At 34.3% G+C, this 18,749-nt stretch overlaps 5 protein-coding genes and 4 non-coding genes across 10 annotated transcripts; 7 read left to right on the forward strand and 2 right to left on the reverse strand.

The window, feature by feature from the left end:
• The first annotated feature begins 428 nt into the window (after positions 1–428).
• On the forward strand, positions 429–1,428 carry F44E7.9 (Rab5-interacting protein). The gene is made up of 3 exons (NM_072118.5): positions 429–481; positions 529–606; positions 936–1,428. The coding sequence occupies exons 1-3, from the start codon at positions 434–436 to the stop codon at positions 1,173–1,175; spliced, it is 366 nt and encodes a 121-aa protein (NP_504519.1). The 5' UTR covers positions 429–433; the 3' UTR covers positions 1,176–1,428.
• Positions 1,429–1,529: 101 nt separating this feature from the next.
• Positions 1,530–4,056, forward strand: ZC250.2 (N-acetylgalactosaminide beta-1,3-galactosyltransferase; the record flags this gene model as incomplete). Its single annotated transcript, NM_072119.3, has 6 exons — positions 1,530–1,679; positions 2,188–2,411; positions 2,849–3,008; positions 3,059–3,511; positions 3,570–3,649; positions 3,698–4,056. 6 exons carry the CDS (start codon positions 1,530–1,532, stop codon positions 3,978–3,980), a joined length of 1,350 nt encoding a protein of 449 aa, NP_504520.2. The 3' UTR covers positions 3,981–4,056.
• nstp-3 (UDP-galactose transporter) lies at positions 3,887–7,383 on the reverse strand. Its single transcript, NM_072120.4, has 7 exons — positions 7,257–7,383; positions 7,070–7,210; positions 6,744–6,882; positions 6,391–6,613; positions 5,544–5,675; positions 4,314–4,435; positions 3,887–4,268 (listed from the first exon to the last, which is right to left on the reverse strand). Exons 1-7 carry the CDS (start codon positions 7,325–7,327, stop codon positions 4,062–4,064), a joined length of 1,035 nt encoding a protein of 344 aa, NP_504521.2. The 5' UTR covers positions 7,328–7,383; the 3' UTR covers positions 3,887–4,061.
• Positions 5,134–5,345, forward strand: ZC250.11. The gene has a single exon (NR_068794.1). It is a non-coding gene; the product is annotated as an Unclassified non-coding RNA ZC250.11 (non-coding RNA).
• Positions 7,384–8,648: 1,265 nt separating the features above from the next.
• Positions 8,649–8,852, forward strand: ZC250.10. Its single transcript, NR_068795.1, has one exon. It is a non-coding gene; the product is annotated as an Unclassified non-coding RNA ZC250.10 (non-coding RNA).
• A 19-nt stretch (positions 8,853–8,871) lies between these two features.
• On the forward strand, positions 8,872–14,865 carry cyn-17 (CYclophyliN). 2 transcript variants are annotated; one of them, NM_001129599.4, is made up of 9 exons: positions 8,872–9,233; positions 11,340–11,464; positions 11,972–12,094; positions 12,143–12,367; positions 12,417–12,521; positions 12,641–12,814; positions 13,066–13,142; positions 13,416–13,658; positions 14,417–14,865. In NM_001129599.4, exons 1-9 carry the CDS (start codon positions 9,170–9,172, stop codon positions 14,625–14,627), a joined length of 1,347 nt encoding a protein of 448 aa, NP_001123071.1. In that variant the 5' UTR covers positions 8,872–9,169; the 3' UTR covers positions 14,628–14,865. The 2 variants fall into 2 exon arrangements, with proteins under 2 accessions (NP_001123071.1, NP_001123070.1); NM_001129598.3 differs by having other exon boundaries at positions 11,340–11,434.
• On the forward strand, positions 13,163–13,306 carry ZC250.6. Its single transcript, NR_068796.1, has one exon. It is a non-coding gene; the product is annotated as an Unclassified non-coding RNA ZC250.6 (non-coding RNA).
• On the reverse strand, positions 13,169–13,312 carry ZC250.7. The gene has a single exon (NR_068797.1). It is a non-coding gene; the product is annotated as an Unclassified non-coding RNA ZC250.7 (non-coding RNA).
• Positions 14,866–14,965: 100 nt separating the features above from the next.
• ZC250.5 (PPIase cyclophilin-type domain-containing protein) lies at positions 14,966–16,733 on the forward strand. Its single transcript, NM_001129601.4, has 5 exons — positions 14,966–15,059; positions 15,568–15,653; positions 16,017–16,108; positions 16,272–16,434; positions 16,484–16,733. Exons 1-5 carry the CDS (start codon positions 15,009–15,011, stop codon positions 16,704–16,706), a joined length of 615 nt encoding a protein of 204 aa, NP_001123073.1. The 5' UTR covers positions 14,966–15,008; the 3' UTR covers positions 16,707–16,733.
• The last annotated feature ends 2,016 nt before the right edge of the window (positions 16,734–18,749 follow it).

Consider the following 18,749-nt stretch of genomic DNA (forward strand, 5'->3'; position numbering starts at 1 on the left):
CTGAAGCTTTAGTGTGATTTGGTAAGAAAAACTCTATTTTAATCTGGAACATAAAAAATTAATTTCAATTTAATTACATTACTAACCGTTATTTCCAATTTTTCAGATTAGAATAGAGATTTTCTCACCTAACTATACTAATTATTATTACACTCATAGGGAAAAAAAATGCTCGGAAACCTGTTTCCACAGTTCATGTGTCTCCAAGTTGCGTCTCCTCGATTCGTATCTCGTAAATCAGTGGTGAGTCCATGACGCGTTTTGCGTCAAGGCGGTTTCTGGCGTGTTTTGCGGGAGCTGGCGCATTTCTCGTCTTTTTTGTGAACACTTTTTGGAACGCAGCTTCTTATTTCTTATTGGAATTGCTTTATTTTCTTTTAATTTTTCTCAATTATTGTTTCAAAAATTACTTTATTTTTTATTTTCAGGTATAATGTCGTCCAAATCGTCTGCACCACTGGAACCCACGTGGACCGAGACGGTAAATTAAATTAAAACTAATATGTTTCAAATATCGATAATGTTTAGCTTGCCAAAGGACTCACACCTCGCTCTGAATGGCCAGACAAAGACGAATTATTGGATGTTGTTTACTGGGGAAAACAGGTGAGATATTAAAAAATTTAAAACTGCAAAAGAAATAAAAAAAACTTCCAATAATTTATATAATTTCACTCAAAACACTTCAATTATGCGTTGAAGTGTTTACAAAATGGGTTGTTTCTTGGTTGAATATTTCAAAAACAAATTTTTCACATAAATTTCGGAAGTTTCTTCGAATAAGTTGGATTTCTTTTAAGAAAGGTGGAAATAGAGTAACCAATTTCAGAAATTGAGAATATCATTCAAAAAATCGATAATTCAAAAAGCTTTGATAAAATTATTCTTTTAAAAAATCTAACAATCAGTTAGCATTTTTCATTGTTTCTTTCCAGGTTATCTCCCTGCTGCTGGGCTTCATCTTCGGAATTACCTCACTAACCGGAGTCCTCGTTTTAGTCTGCTACGTTGGAACGTCTTCCGTCATTGCTCACCACTTTGTTACAAAATTCCAACGAGTGGACGAAGAAGAAGTCGGAGGATTCTGGGAATTGTCGAAAGAAGGATTCGGTGCTGCTTTCGCTACCTTCATGGTTACGTGGATCACAACCTACACGTACTCGACACAAGTGTAGAGACCTTGGAAATATATATTAGTATTTATTGAATTTTGTTTAGTTTACCTCGACAGTTTTGAGCCAAAAGCAATCAAAGTTACAACTTAAACATGTTCGTGTGCCGTTCTTCCCTTGTTATTCCAAATATTTAATTTTAAAATTATTTTATTTTTGTTCTGTGATGTTTTTTTGCGAATTGTTTATCTTTAAATAGTTAAATATCAAACCCCAATTGCCTTCCGTTCAAATATATGAATCACTTTGAATTGAATCTCTAGAATTAATTGTTGTACTGACTGAAATGGACGCTACCAAATTATGAACTTATCTCGAGTTGATTTATAGTAAAACTATGAAACAAGTAATTTTTAGATGCAACTATTAATCATCTTATCTATATTGTTGTCACTATGTGATACGGAGAATTTGACGGTTTTATTAGTTGGATCTAGATACAAACTTACTGAACAAAGAGTAATGGAAAGGAGGAAGCAAATTTTAGCAGATTGTGAAATATTAAAGGTTTGAATTCTTAGAAAAATCTGTCTTTTAACAAAGAGGCTTATCAAACTAAATAGCGCCCGTTCAGCGAATTTCAATCGGAAAACAGTTTACTGAACAGAAGATTTATATTACGGGAACACAAAATTCCGAGAATGCGTACTGCTCATCATATTTGACGCGAAAAATATCTCGTAACGACAACTACAGTAATTCTTGAAATTACTACTGTAGCTTCCATTTTCCCTCGTTTCGCCGTGTACTTTTCTCATTTTTTGCAGAATTTTAATATTCTATCGATAAAGCAATGATTAATTCATTTCAAAAAGCGAGCACGTAAATCGACACAAACGCTACAGTAGTCATTTCAAAAATTACTGTAGTTTTCGCGACGAGATATTTTGCGCAATACATTCTCAGAATTTTGTGTTCCAGTAATATGTCCACTTTCTAAAATAAATTTTGGACGAAAAAAACTAAACTCTCATAAAATAATCCTAAATAGTTACTGAGAATCACTAAATTTCAGCTCTCTTGTTCCGTTTTCGACGCTCTAAATGATTTTTCCACGGAATCTTATCCTCAAGGGATGTGGACTATAGTTCCCGCAATTATGAAATTGCCGTTTATTTCTGATTGGATAATCATCGCAGAAGATACTTCTGAAATTAATATTTCAAACTTACCGAAGTTCTTCGAATCTGAACCATCTTCTGATATGGTATTTTCCGGGTTTGCACTTCAGGATCGAGAGTAAGTTTGAGATTTTTTAGGGAATTTTAGCTTCGACGAAAAACTACGGAACCTGGTCTCGACACGACCGATGATGTAAAAAAAGAGAGATGTGTGTCTTTAAAATGTACAGTAGTCTCCATGCCTCACTGGTTTTCTTTCGTTTTCCAGTTGCTCTACTTTTTCATTTTTAAAAACCGAGTATACGAAAAAGCTGCAAAAAACAGAAAAGTTGGAATTGAAAAAAAAACAAACCGAGAGACTACTGTACTTCTTAAAGGCGCACACTCGTTTTAATTTGAACAGATTCGGTCGTATCGAGACCTGTTACTGTATTTTTGCATTACAAATTGTAAAATTTCGCATCTGCCTAATAGAGAAATGATAGATTTCAAAATTTCAAAATTTCAAAGTTTCTACAAAACAAAAGTCCAAAATATAAAAAAAAAACTGTTAAGCCCGACAATTATCCATCACTTTGGAATGAATGCTCCTGAAAATTTCCAATATCCCTTATTTTCTGCTGGTTTTATCTTGTCAAAAAGTGTAGTTGAAATTATTCGAAAAGTCGATATAAACGATCGATGGTCCGGATTTGCAATTGATGCAAAATATGAGGTATTACCATTTCCAGATAATATTATTTCTCAAACGATTTCACATTTTAGTTTGCTCAGTTTTTACACAAATGGGAAAATTTGAGGCTTCACCATCATCCTGATTATTTTTGTTGTGGAGATACCATTGATAGTTGCATTGTAAAATGTTCAATTCCCTTTCCAAAAACGTCAAATTCAATTTCTGATTCTGAAGTTCATGTCATGGTCAAAACGTTCGAAGGACATCATGTGAACCGACTTGAAGTTCTCAAAAACACTTGGGCATCCGACGTGTCACGCATAGAGTACTGTAGCGACAAAGAGGATCCGGCAATTCCAACAATCAATCTAGGAGTCGACAATACGGACAGAGGACATTGTGCAAAGACATGGGAAATATTCAGAAGATTTTTGGGAAGTTCTGGAAATGGAGCGAAATGGCTTGTAGTAGCCGATGATGATACATTGATGAATTTCAAACGGTTGAAGCAAATGTTAGAGTTATATGATTCTGGAGATAAGGTAGGTATTTCTAATTTCATAGATCTTACTATTAATGAGTATCTTTAAAACATTTCAGATAATTATTGGCGAGCGCTATGGATATGGATTTAGTTTGAATGGTGACAGTGGATATGACTATCCCACTGGCGGATCTGGGTTTGTTCAAATAGTTTTTCTAGATTTCTCAATTTGTTTGACTTTCAGAATGATATTCACGCGCTCCGCAGTTGAATCTTTACTTGCACAATGCCCATCGTGTATTGCAAATACTGATCCGGATGATATGACGATCGGAATTTGTGCACTAACAGCTGGAATTCCAATTGTTCACGAATCTAGATTACATCAAGCGAGACCTCTAGATTATGCTCCGGAGTACATAAAATATCCAATATCATTTCATAAATTTACTGATATAGATCCAATTTCAGTATATTACGAGTACCTAGTAGAATTAGAAGAATATAATCACAAATCTGAGCTTTAGGAAAACGACATGTATAACAGGAATGTGTTATTGTTATTACGAGTATCATTCATTGAATAATAAATTCTTCATCTTGAACTTCTACTTTTCCGGTTTAATCATCAAAAGTGACGAGTTTTGTTGCGATTTCAGATATGCACTAAGCTTCGATTCCGGCTCTTGATACGGGAATGCGGTATAAATAATTATTGAAACAATGACCATAAATGTGCCAAGAAGGAACATAAAACCAGGAGCAAAATCAAAAAGAATCCACGATCCAACCGCAGCTCCGATGATTGCCATACTCTGTAATATATTATTTTTGTATTGGACATCAGATGAATTTCTTGCCTGAGCATATGCTTTTAGAATGTTGTCGGCGTACTTTATTACCACAGATATCAATATTCCACCAACTGAATTGGTGACTGTCAAGCAAACGACCACGAAGTCCCAACCACGGAATGCGCCTTCTGAAAAATTAGAATTTTTTAGAAATAAAAGTGAATTTAAGTTTTTTATCATTCTCCTGTTTAAATGATAATTTGTAAATTATTGATTTTAGAAATCTACAGTATTTTCTCTATGCACCCAAAATTTTGACGGCGTATATATACGCCGTCAAAATTTACGCGTATATCTTAGTTGTCATTTGTCCTATAAAAAAGTTATCAATTGATAAAATGTTTATCATTTCTTTTTCTATCGTTTTGCAACTGATTATTTTTTGATATTGTCAAGCTGAGTCAAGATATACCTACTTAAAGTAAAGTAGTGGGGTGAAATACTTTTAGAGGAGATACGGTCTTTTTACAGATGAATTAAGCAAACGCGAAATATGAGAAAAACGAGCGTTTTTACAATATTTGTAACCTAAAAACTAGAGTTTTCTGCAAGTAAAATACTCATGGTTCAATTCAAAAATCGACTCGCAAGATGTAAGCTGCTTCAACTTTATCCAGGGCCGCCTTGATAAAAAACATTCATCAGCAAAAATGGAGACAAATATGTGCACAACATTTTCTCACTAGAACTTTTTTTTTGAAAAATAAACTTTTATTGCCATTTTCTAAAAGATTCCCTGATTTTCTTACCAGCGAATGTTCATTCTTTGGCAACAATTTTGTTTTCGCCGTTCTCGACCTATCGCTCGCGCCACACTCCCCCCACAAAACCATTGTTATTCATCCGCGACCGTTTTGAAACACTTGATGCAACGAATGCAGAAGCTCTCTTTTCTTCATGCTCACATACAGAGCAACAGGCAATGGTCAGTGTGCAAACAGAATGCGGGTGGGGCAAGCATGTGCTCTGGCTCTGTTCCTTCCATCGGATTGTCTGCTTTTTCAAGAGGTGTGAAAAGAAAAGAAAATTGACAATGGGCACGGAAGGGGTGAAGCGGATCCATCTCTTTTCTTTTCTTTATCGAAGACACACTCAACACACAACTGTATACCTCTCAGGCTACGACCGATGATCTTTCCGGTTTCATTGACACCTCCTTACAACCCACTTTTTTCAATTTAAAAGTTTTCTTTCGAAATTCGAAACCCGGTTTACTTAAAACTATTAGCAACTCACGTTCATTTATTTTTTCCCAGTCATAGTACCACATTGAAAGAAATGAAATTGGAAGTCCGATGAGTGCAAGACGAATGTTTTGAACCCAAATTGATGCATTGCTAGATTTCAAAACTTTTTCCAAGTAGACACCTGAAAAAATAAAATCAGTTCTATTTTGGGATAAGAGAGGGATAACCTGGACAAACAAATCACTTGATTTCAAAAAAAAGTTGAACATCAAATGGAAATGGTCATTCAAAACACAGAGGATGTGTTATCTACCAAAGCTATTATATAAATAATGGTACACAATAGGCACTACTGTATTTTTAAGATAAGTAACTTTTTAGTATAATTCTTTTTTGTTGCAAATTTCCATGGGAATGAACATTTGAAAATTTAGATTGTATTAAAATTTCTCACAACAGCAACTTCGCCGCAGTAAAAGCAACTTCTGCCTCCCACAACTTTACTACCAATTTTAACAACTTTCCAGTTTGGCATGTATACAGTTGCTAGAGTTGGACTGTTGTTGAAAGCCCATTTATTGCAATAAAAATTTCCAATTGTTATTCTACGACTACAAAAGCTCAACAATCAACTCAATCAAGGTGAATGGTCCATTGGAATATTTGGAGATGCTCTTCCATATTTTCAGCAGATTTTTGCTATTACTGGCATAAAAAGTTGTGAGTTAAATGCTGCAAAAAACTTGTAATTTAACCGTATTTTTAGGTGTACAAAATATTATTGTACAAAATAATGTCGTAGTATTGAAAAATATACAAATGAAATAGCCTTATCCCAAATTCCCTTTTTTTTGCAAATTTCCATCCGGTCCTTCCAAATCATTTTAAACTTGTACCTGCAAATGCTGAAGTGAAACACATTGTGAGCACTGCCATGAATCCATACATTGGGTTCTGCTCAACATCTTCACTTGCTGGAGGCGGTGAGTATACGTACTGAATGTCAGCAACTCCCAACACCAAGAGAACAAGTGCCCACCACTGTTTCGTTGACAATTTCTTTCCCAGGAAAAAGTACATGAAGATTGCAGTTGTAAAAATTTTCATTTGATATGATATCTGAAAAAATGAACCATATACTGAATTTTGAACATATTTGCGCATTGTTCCTATGATCCCCTATTTGTTTTTCATGTCGCCGAAACACTTGACTTTTTTGTTTCTGTGTTCGCTTCCTCAAGCTCCTTACACAGAAAGTTGTCGCCTCCAAATGGGATAGAGCAATGTAGTACAGATTGTTTTGAAGAGTGTAGATAAGGGCTGGAATGCAGACTTTCAGAGTTTCAGAACGATGCTCAAATATTGCCAATTTCAGCTCGTTTATGTATCTGGAAATAACTTTAATAGGAAGCTGAGAATGTCAATTTTTGTAGATTTTGAGATTTTTAAACAAACACGATGTTTACATATTCATAAAATTTTGTCAAATTTAGAGCAATTTTTAATCGATGTTATAAAATTAAATCGACGATTTAAAGATAACAATTTTTAAATCAATGAAAAAAATTCACTCACTTCATAACGGATTTGGTTGTGTAAATCATAATTGCTGAGCAGACCACTACTTTTATAATTTCCATCATGAATACATTTACAGTTGTAAAGAACACATTCGAATCTTCTCTGGCTCGAGAGTACCTAGCCATTAATGGCATGCTGAAACTTCCCACATACAAACTCAAAAAATATTAACAATGCCCACCTTGCTTGTTGAATAGTGAGCAGGAGAATACCAAAGTATTTAAACTTTGAGTCATTTTCACTTGAACTCATTTTGATAGTTCAAGTGCAGAGTATAGAACTGATGAAAAATGGAAGAATTTAGGAAAGAACACGAAGATGAACTAGCTATTCGTCTGGGACGACACGATGACGATGAAGATTGCTATCGGTTGACGGTTAGAAGCCTCCTGAAAAGATCCGAAATTGTGATTTCAATTAGATATATCCGTATGAGAGGAGACAGGGGAGAATAAGGTGGATAATAAGTTCAGTGAGGTGGATGCCAAGATTTGGACATTTTTCAGAATGGATACTTTATGTACATCAAAACTACACAGCTTATAACAATGTTATTGTATGAAAAATCCCTGAAAAACGAATAGAAATGGAAAAAACTGGTAACAATCCTTCACCAGGTATCCCAATGAAACGCTTAAAATCCCATGTTCATGTGTAGTTTGATCAAGGATGCAACCAGCATTCGAGGAACCTGATGATAATCATTCGATCTTCCAGATTATTCGCCTTACAGATTTAATTCAAACCACCGTAAGGGTATTTGGAAAGTATAGATTCCATGTAACAACGTTTATACAAATAAGTTCACTCCTGAAAAATATTTATTCTGGTATAAAATTCGAGAAAAACCTTTAAAAGTTGTCTTAATTGTCATTGCTTTTTTGGCATATGGCAACTTTAAGGAACTATTTGAGGTCTTTTTCTCAAACTTTTCAAAAAAAAAAAATTCTTTCAGGTAGAAAAAATATTTTCCAAAATTCCTCGATTAATTTTTGATTTAAAAATTTCAATAATTAACCTGAAAACAACAGTTTTGTTGTCTAAACAGTTTGCAGCACTCCAATGGCTCTAACGATACTCGCCGTGAAGACACGCTATGCCTTGTAGTAGACGTTTAAGTTTTGATGAAACGTAAAGGAATGGGAGGGTTACAATATGTCTTTGATGGCCACTAGGAGCTGTTGGTAGACCCAAGCTGAAATGAATGGCTTCAATGCATTTTCAACCTTCAGACGACAGGGAATGATTTGTTTTATTTTTATCGCCTATTTGCCAAGCGTTTCAAATCCTCTGGTCAAGTCTATCTTACTTCTGAAAAAATTACCAAACTTTCTAGAAGTTGCTTTTGATATAGAACCTTTATTTTTGTTTTTCTCTAGTATTTAAAGTGTTTTATTTGCTAGCGCTTGCATTTTCAATTACTGTTTCATACTTTCTATATGCATATTAACTTTTACAAGTTGAACTACACCAGGACGCTTGGAATCTCGAACATTCGACCTTCTTCCGACGTTTTGTTTGACATCCGACAGCCTATTGATGTTCTAAAGATATGATCCGGATTTGGGGATTCGGCATCCCTATCCACTTGAATGCTTGCCCTCTGCTCAATTCTCACCTCTTTATTTTTTCTAAAATATGCAAAGACAAACACAATCGGGGCGGCAATGTGTCATCGAGTCGCCACCATGCCTTTGTTCTCTAATGAGCGAGGAGCGCATGAGATCGTTTCCCGAAATACTTCCGTTCGCCCACCCCCCGTATTCTTGAACTCCTCCTTCACATATTTCTTTGGCATATTTCAGTGATTGTCTAGCCACAAGTCTCCAGAACCCCCTCGTCAGCGGCTCAGCGACACTAGACAAAACGGCGAACGAACTTTCTCCTCTCCGCTGCTCGCCGCGTTCTATTCGTGACCCTCTCATCTCTTCCTCCATAGCGCCTATTTGCTCCACCCCCAAATAACTCCCCATCCTTGCTCAGAGAAGCTCGGCGGCGACTTCTGTGCTCAATCTCATCACTGTCCGCGACAGGATCCTCAATACCGTTGTTTTTCCGCGTGTAAGCTCTTCGAGAGCAAAGGGTTATCTTTCAATGTGGCTTTCTGTTCAACTTATTCTACTCACTACTGCCATTTACACAACTAATGCTGGTCAAGGTGAGTATTTCTTAAAAACCTAAAAACTCAAGAAATCAATGGTCGAAAAGCTTTCTAAATCGTAAATAATAAACATTTTTAATTCTAAACTTATCATTTGAAATCCAAAATGGGTTCGTCGGTTCCCAGTGAAAATTCATGCGAAAATCAAATGATATAAACATTGTAGTTTTCTTTGAAAAAATAGGCAATGACTTTTTAAATTGTATTTAAAAAAATCTAGGGATCTAATCGAGAACGAGTGGTCTAAAAACTTACCGTATTTTCCCTATTAGACTTGTACTCCATTGCTCTACTTTGACGGCTTATACATATCTCGGCTATTTTTGGTTTTTTCAACAAAAAAATTCAAAGTAAAACTGCACAGAAATATTTTGCACGTATATTGTCTGTTGAAAACTGTTTCATAGAACCAAAGAGAACCGAGATTTCCTGTGGCAAAAATAGCGAAGTGGTGCAAGTAGAATACGGGGAACCAATCAAATGGAGCTCGTGTTGTTGGCGCTTCAGTTGGGTTAGAAATTGTTCAGTGTTTCATAGCTGCATAGGAGTTTAAAAACCAACTATTTTTAGTTTCTTTAGTTACTTGTCCCATTTTCATTTTGACCATTAGTTTTTTATCCCAGATGTACAACTTCTCACAACATTTTCAACGTCTAATTTCCAAATTTTATATTTGGCTGAAACAACTTCAGCGCTTGTTTTGCCATTGAGTTTCTTGTATTTGAAATTGCAATTTCAAGACTAATTTTTAGATTGGACTCATCAATAGCTTACGGTATCTACTGTTAGGCGCTACTTTATAGATTCTGGCAAAACGTAACGTCCTAATTAGTCGTAGCAGTTTGAATCCAAAAAGGGCTCTAAATGTTTGCAATTCATAATTTTTCGTCAGCACCTTTCCCAGCGAAACATGTTTGTGTTTGCAACAAACATGCATGCGTGTTCCTTTTATTTGAGTTCGTGTTTGCACAGCAGTTTCATGTTGCGTCTTCATCTTGTTCGTACTCTGTGAGAAATTTTCTCGGAGCATCACACAAAAATTAATTACTTTCATCCATAGAGGCTGGGGGAAAATAGGTGTGATAATGATGAAGCTGATGATGATGATGACCAGTGTGGTTGAGCCCGAACAAACACTGACACCTAGAGGACGACGAAATTTATTTGTTCAGTTTCTTTCTTCTTGTCGCAGTTTGCACCTTCTCAGTGGTCAGGTAGCTTACCTTTCTTACCATTCGAAATGTCCACGAACAATAGAGTAGAAGACGGCGATACAAAAGAAGAAATGGATGATCCTGAAACTGGCAAAAAAAAAGATTGAAAGGCCAAAACGAATTACAAACATGTACAGATGTTCTATTTTGGACAGTAGTTGCGAAACATTCCTCATGATTTTGGAATATACTGAATTTGGTTGAGAGGGAACTTATTGTGTTTTAAAATGAAGAACCAAAATATTTTGTAATTTCTAAAATTTTAAATCAAAGTTTTGGAAAAGGCCAAATGTTGCAACAAATTTAATTTTCTGTGCACTTCAAGCATTGCTGCAGGCTCGAGCCCCTAGAATATTGCAAAACAAACAAATTAAAATATAAAATTCACAGAAAAATTTTATTTTAGCTGAATACCAACATTGTAATGTGTTCTTGCCCTGCTGAAAATTTTCTGAAACATTTCTACATGAAAAATTAATGTGGATGGTGTTCCTGATCCTTCAAAATTTACAGTTGAGCATTCAGAGTCGAACTTTAAATTTTGACAGTGAGAATTGTAGCTATCGTTTGATTTTACTGGAATTTGGTTTTTCAACTTCACTGGAATTTCTCACATACCTTATTTATTCTTCTAGTACTGCGCCCCACAGCTCCACTTTAAAACGTTATATCTCGGTTCATATTAAAGATATCAGATATTAACAAATAATTAATCACAAAACAATAAAAAAGAAATTATAAATATTTTGTCAGTTGCCAATTTTCCAATAGAACAAACGGAAACTGATATATAAACTGTAAGATCAGAAATACTACAGTCGCTAAAATCTACAAAAAATATTTCCAAAAAATATTGTTCATGTTTAAGTGCCATATTATCGATTTTTAGCATCCCGCCAAGCTGCCGTCAACAGAGCCATCGAGCAGACGAAATCCCGGTTAACACCTGCAGCAACTCCAAATCGAGTACCACAAAGAGCCAACGTGCGTTTGAATGGCGACCAACTCACCACGGTAACCAACTTACTCTTTTGATCTACTGCAAATTTAATTTTTGAAGGTTTTTTCTCGACTAAAAAAATACAGCCAAAATCGTAAAATTGAAGAAAAAGGTTAATGTAGTAGATCAAATACAACTTTTTTGGGTTCTAATTTTTGGTTTATTGTTTGAGAGTTTCATTCAGTTTAACATATATTTCTCTAACTCTAACTATTTATAAGATTACACATTTATGTTTCAAAAGGAGTACTCACAGAATGCTAACGGAACAGGAGGAGGCAGATTTTTTAAAATTACGCTTAAATTCTAACAATAAAGCTTAATCACATTTTGAGCCAATGGACTGTTTTGTCTAAAATTTGAAATAATATGTAAAACAAAAATTGACTCAGATTGTGATTTGCTTGCTGGTTCATAAGTTTTATCTTCAATGCATTAGAATTTTATGGCATGACTCACAGATAATTTTCATATGATTAACCTTAACGCATATCTATAAAATCTAATAAACAACCTTTTAGTCAAGTCCCGGTAAAACAGAGAATTTGGATGTAGACAAACTGAATAGACTGATTCGAGCACTTGATAAAACATGGATTATGCCAAAGGCCGGAGCAAAAGAGCCCGTCGGAAGCAACTTCCAGGTATATCAATCCAATATTCTTAATAAATTAAAAGTCATATTTTTCTAGTACAAAAAAACTTGTGCATCGATCTACAAGGCTAGACATGGAGCTTGTCAGCAACTTGGTTTTGGAGTAATGTGCTTCAATTATTGTCATGAAAGAGGAGAGAAGTTGGCTTTCAAGTGCCAAGATACATCTGATTCCACTTATTGTAAGCAATCAGGAACTTTCGATACATTCTTGGCAAAATATAGAAAGGATGGGTACAAGGCAAAGGCGTATATTCATCAGGTTAGTTCGCTTTTACTTGTAGAGACTTATTTCATCTATAAAATTTCAGATGATTTCTCGTTGTTATGCCACAACTGTTTGCAATACTCAGACCGGAATTCTCAACTCTACAATTATCGATGAAGATCCAGAGCCAGTTGAGAAAACCACCAAGGTTAGTTTTCCAAAATTTAACAATTGAAAATGTTGTTTTCACTTTATTGGTTTTTCTCACTGCCCACAACTTTTTTTTATTTCTCAGTTTTAGTTCTCAGTTAGCACGTCTTGATTTAGGCCAACCGTCTGAAGTTGTTGACTCGCAAACCAGGAAATTCTTTGTCGTTGATGAAGCTGAAAACTAGAATTACAACGACTACAATGGCACCAGAAGAGGTACCAGAAGAAGAGGTTATTCCAGAGGAAGAAGAGGAAATTACAACTACGACCAGAAAAACTAGACCAGTGAAGGTTTGGAATGCTTTTTTTTTGAGTTTCAAAATATCAGTTATTAAGTTGAAGATTTATTTATTTATTTTTGGAATTCAATTTTAATTTCTGAAACTTAAATTTTGGGTTTCACTTTTACATTTAACTTGAAACTTCATCACCTAACGCAATTCCTGACCAATTTTCTAATGTTTAATTTCTGTTTAAATTGAAGTTTTGAGCACCAGGACATTCCCTCCTAACTTGTCCAAGTTCATATAATTTTCTTGCAGAAGGTTGTAAACACTTTCCGTCAAAAGCCAACACCAGCACCTGAAGTGACCACAACGAAGGCTAACATCTGGGACAAGTGGGTTCATTTTTTTTCACTCTTCTAATTTTGGCTTTGACAAAAAGTTCCCACGGCTCTTGGAAAACAATGTACAATCACCATGTTTGATAAGAGATAACAGAGAGCACATTTTTTGACCGGCCTTTCTCTCTCGCGAGTCTCAAGTGTCGCGCGGGGCGTAGAGCCTTGAGAACATCACGCATCCGATTGAAAAATGACAGATCGGAGAGATGATTTTGATAATGGAAATTAAATTAATGAAATTCTTAACATTTCCCATTTTTCTTGTAGATTCACAGTCGGAAACAAGGCAAAACCAACGCCAAAATACATTCCATTCTGGCAAAGATTAATGTCAACAACTTCAAAACCAATTGAAGATGAAGCCACAGAAGAGACTGAATTGAATACAGATGCTCCAGAAGAAGTGGAAGAAGCATCGACACAGGCAGAAGTTTTGGAAAAGGAAACGGAGGAGACGACTCCAGAAGAACCAGAGATCACTACAGTTCCAGAGGAAGACGTTGTGGTTACGTAAGTTTTTATCCGGAAATCTAGAAAAAAAATTTATAGGGAAAACTTTAAAAATATTTCCGTCAGAAATACCATATTCAATGAAAAAGTTCCGTCTGTGCTGCTATGAGACATATTTTACAATTTTGTACTAGACCTCCCCAACAGGTACAAAGTTGCCAACTCTCTTGCCTGTCGGTATGTCGTAACATTCCATGAAAGGGTTAACACAAAATTGTGGCCTGAAATTTTTCAAGTTTCTGAAATCTCGGATGCTTCAAGAGAATTAGAAATCTAAATTGTGTTGTTTGCCTTTTTTTTTCAAAAAAATCCAAATTGTTTGCAAAACTTTAGAAACCCTCAAAGAAATTTTTTATAACTAGTAAGTTTTTGGACCTTGAATCCAGCGAAAAGTGAACTGAACTGAAAACATTTCAGTGATTCACACCTACCTATTTTGAACCCCTCAACCTATTCAATTCTCAATTTTTGCCCCATTTTGCTTTCAGCGAAAGACCACCAAGTCACTAAAAACATGTTTTCCAAAAACTCAAGTTCTGAGTGTTTTTGAAGTTGGAAAATGATGTTTAATAATCTGTAATCCTCTACAATCAAATCTTTATGAATGCGGATGGAGCAAGATATCAGAAGAAAAAAAAACCAAAAATCATGCGTTAGCAAATATTTTAAAGATCATTTTTTGAAGATAATCCATCAAATCAGCAAAAAAAAGCAAACTTAAACCTGTTTTCAATGGCGACTAATGATTTTTTTTACAGAAAATCAAAAGTTCACAAAACCAACACTGAAGAGTCTACAGAATCGCCGAAACACACATTCAAGCCAATTCCAATAACAGTCCCATCTACTGGACCAGAACTTTCACATCAAAAACCAAATGAAGACATCTCTGGACCAGCATTCTGGAATAAATTTCAGCCAAATCGTTGGTTTGATTCAATTCATTATGTGACAAATACCGGAAAGTAAATTCATTCCCAAAATTATTTATGAATTATTTAATTACTGTGCTCTCAAACCACCTTTTCTTCCGTCTTTTCTTTCCATTCTCGGGTCAGCATTTTCTTTTTTTTCTTCAACATTTTCTGTATTTCCCCCAATCTTTCATGTTTGTCTTTCAAAAAAAAATTGTATGCCATATTGGTTACACAGATTTTAATTTTACAAAATTCTATAATTCTCAATAAATAAATTTTTAAAATTCATATTCTATTTTATTTTACGTGGCACTTTAAAATTAAGCTTTACGTACAAATTAAAATAAAACACATTCAAAATTTAAAAAAAAATGAAAGCCAAAATAAATTTATTTCGACTTTCCAATTTTAATTTGGTTGCGAGTCTGCTTCGATGGGTTTAATTCTCAGTATTTTGGCGGAACGCAACACTCATTATGATAAGGTATGTGCTGGAATTTAGAATTTTTGGAGTTTTGAGATGGAAGCGAAAGAGATACGGAAGGGAAAACTAGGCCAGCTCACTTTTGGAGCCCAGACCTGATGATTTACTATAAATTATTGGTTTTCGAACAAAACATGATTTTTGAATATTTAATGTTAAATAATGCCACTCTTTCTAAATTTTCACCTAAAAGTGATGGTTGACTTTGATTTTTTTTTGCACATTTTCGCCATTAAATTAGCTAATTTTCAGTTAAACTCGAGAATATGTTTATTTTTTCCACGTGAAATACACAGCCACGTGTTAAAAAGATTATCAATAGAGCGTGTTTAGAATTTGTCTGATTTTTCTAATTTATCATGTTTATGACGCGTTGTCTAAATAGAAGAACGCTCTGGTAAATTCCTTTTGGTAGGGTTACTGTAGGCGTACTGTAGAGTAACTGTGGTAGAACTGAAACGTGTCCTATTTTGAAGTTCTTCCAAAATTTTCATACTTTTTTTTTCAGAAAAAGCTAGAATGGGTCAACTATTGTAACATGAATCAGATGGTATATTTTGATATTGGCTTTGAGACTGGAGTTCCCATTGGAAGGTAAGACAAATTCAAGTGGAGAATTTTCTCTGCAAATGCGCAAAACTGTGCATTTCAGTATAATTATTCTAATTATTAAATCAAAATGTAATTTAAAAATATAGGAAAGTATTTGATTAACTCTAAAATAAAATTGTTGTTGATTCTTTTTTCTACAAATGACAGCTTTGAGCCAGTTTTTCAGATCCTGTTTAAATTTTCCAGCGAAAATGTACATTATTTTGAATTAAATAAAATATTTTTCTAAGTTTTGGCATAACTTTCTGATTTAAAACAGTTGGATAATCGTCATAAAATTTTTGTAAATTTTCCGAGAAAATTTTCCGCTCACCGCTGGTCTAAACTATTTTAATATTATTTTAGAGTGATTATTCAAATGAATGAAGCCCTGAAAAAGAACTTGACCGAATTGTTCGTGAAAACTGCGAGAGGCGAATTTGTTCATCCATCTTGTGGTAAATTTTACTTTTTGTCCCTGGAGCAAGAACATCAAAATGTTGCCTATACTCATGGCATTTCCGTTCTTTTTAGAAGGTGCAAAATACACCTGGATAAAGAGGAACTTGCGTAGTTTTGAAATTCAAAATTTCTGCTTCTTATGAAAATTTTCCGTTCCAGGAAAGAAAATCGAGTACACTGGAACCATTCTTCATCAAATATCAACTTCCAAGAATATGATCATGGGTGGGGATGTACTTAATGGAAATGGATGTGGAAGATGCGCACCTGTCTCCCGTAAACTGTTCCAGGAAAACAACTTTTCATCGACTGTTCAGAACACGTAATTAAATTTTGAAATTATTGTATTTGACTGAAAATTTGAGTTTCAGGCGCGGAAAAGTGATTCTTCTACCGTCGGATACCAACCCAACAGTTTTTTCGTCCCTTTTCTATGTGCTTCTCGACAAATCTGGTCCTTCCGTTGTCGATGGATGTCCAATTGGAGATGTCATCGAAGGAATTGAGATTTTGGAAACAATTGTTAAGGAATATGGATCTGAAAATGGCCGACCAGGAAAGAAACTGATTGTTCACAATTGTGGACACCTGTGATTTTGAATAAATATTTAAAAATTAATTTAAAAATTGGATGATATGAATTTCAATAATTCCAATAAAGGGTTTTTAGACTTGAAAAGTTTATTTTAGACATTATCTAAAATGTTGATTTGTTGGTTCCATTGTTTTGTTGTTGTATAACATTGAACCAAAAAAATCTGCACAACACCTGTTCTGTTATTGGAAATTCGAGAAACATTTTGCGGAACCTGAACCAAGTGTGGCCTGTCTTTCTTAACTTTTGCCAAAGGCTAGCCAACTTCGTCATCAAACCAAAATTTCAAATTAATTACTAATTCAAATTTCTTCTTTAAATTTTTTTTTGGTGAAGCAGTTGTGAATCAGGCGTGTCTATTGACATGAAAAACATTCAATTTTTATAAAATCTGAAACAATTGAAATCTGAAAATTTTCAACAGTTAAGTCTTTCAAACCCTCATAAAATTGACAAAAAAATGAAAAAGATCCGGGGTTTTTTTCTGTTTTTTTCAAAAAAAAAACTTTTTTTTCAAAGAAAAAACCTACTTGTTGTTTGATTTTTCTTCCATTAGCCATATTTTATCTCTTAAAATATTGGTATAACAATTTATTTCACTATTTTCGATCTTTCGAACAACCTACGCACCGCAGATAAGTTGGATGATCTCTTGTGTTTAACGTGCTATTTGGAACCAAAATCTTTAACATTATCTGATAAAAAAGCAATTCTGATTTCATTGAAATAAAACCAAAAAATCAGAGTGTCTGATAATGCATATTGAAGGTGGAGTAGCGCCAGTGTGAATTATTTGCGAATAAATTCAAAATAATGCTCTATTTCCAAATATCACAAATTTTCAGAATTTATCGTCAAAATTCGTAACTCAAATTTTGAAAATTGTGAGGTTTCTCAGAAAATAAGATAATTGTTGCATATCCAAACTAGATTTTCTTTGATAATGTTTCATAGGGAAAACAGTATTTATAATTTTAAAAAAATTTCAAAGAAATTGCAAAGTTTTTTGTTTCATTCTAAAAAAAACTTCTCCCGAATTTTGATTCTTTAAAAATAATAATGATAAAAAAGATTAGCATTTACAATTCTTATAGGGCACAATTTTGTTTCTTAGTCCTTGTAGCATTAAGAGATTGGTTCTAAAGATTATTTCCCTTTTGGCACGACTTCATTTTTGAACTGAATTCCAAAAAAGAAGTAAGCGATTTCCTACGTATGATATTTTAGATCTCAAAAATTATTACATAGTAATACGTTTTTCTGGGAAGCACAAAAGTTCGTTTGTCTTTTTTTAACGAATAGAGAGAAACCGTAAGAAAAACAGAATCAGATTCCAAGTTTACATACATTTTGCCATTTCAGATAATAACGTGACGTACATTTCCTTGTAATACACGATGTTTTCCTGTTCATCACATTAACATTTAACAGAGGAAATAATCAGAATTTCAAGTATTCGTAAAACAACCTACGTACCCCATATAAGTTGGATGATCTTTTGTTTTTAAATGTGCCATGGTAAATCAACAATTTCAACAAATATTGGAATTTAAAAAACCGAAAATAACAGCCAGAACACTTAATTGTGAGAAAACTGCTTCTTACGTCTTAATTTTGGGAACTGAAACAATTCCGAGGTATTTCTTCTGGGAAACACAACAGTGCTTTTGCTTTTTTTTGAAAATATAGAGTAAGAGAAATTTTAAAAAAGGCACAATAAGATATATCAGATGGTGGGCTAGCATTTATCTAGAGCTGGCCGTTCTTTACCCATTCTATGGGGACCCTTGCCACCTTTACATTAATTTAACCATTTTAGTTTAACTATCCAAGTACGTCACGTATTTTTTTGTGACACACATATTTTCCTGTTTTATCAAACATTTGACAGAAGGAATAATATGGTCTAAGCCCTCATTTGAAGCCATTATGAATACCTGGATCGGAATTATGAGTTTTGGAAGCGTCTGCAAAGAATTATTACTAATGATAGGATTTTAATGTAGCGCTAATCAAGGCTTATAATTTCACGTAGTGTGGGA

The sequence above is a fragment of the Caenorhabditis elegans genome, chromosome V (genome assembly GCF_000002985.6).
Source record: "Caenorhabditis elegans chromosome V".
Classification (NCBI taxonomy): domain Eukaryota; kingdom Metazoa; phylum Nematoda; class Chromadorea; order Rhabditida; family Rhabditidae; genus Caenorhabditis; species Caenorhabditis elegans.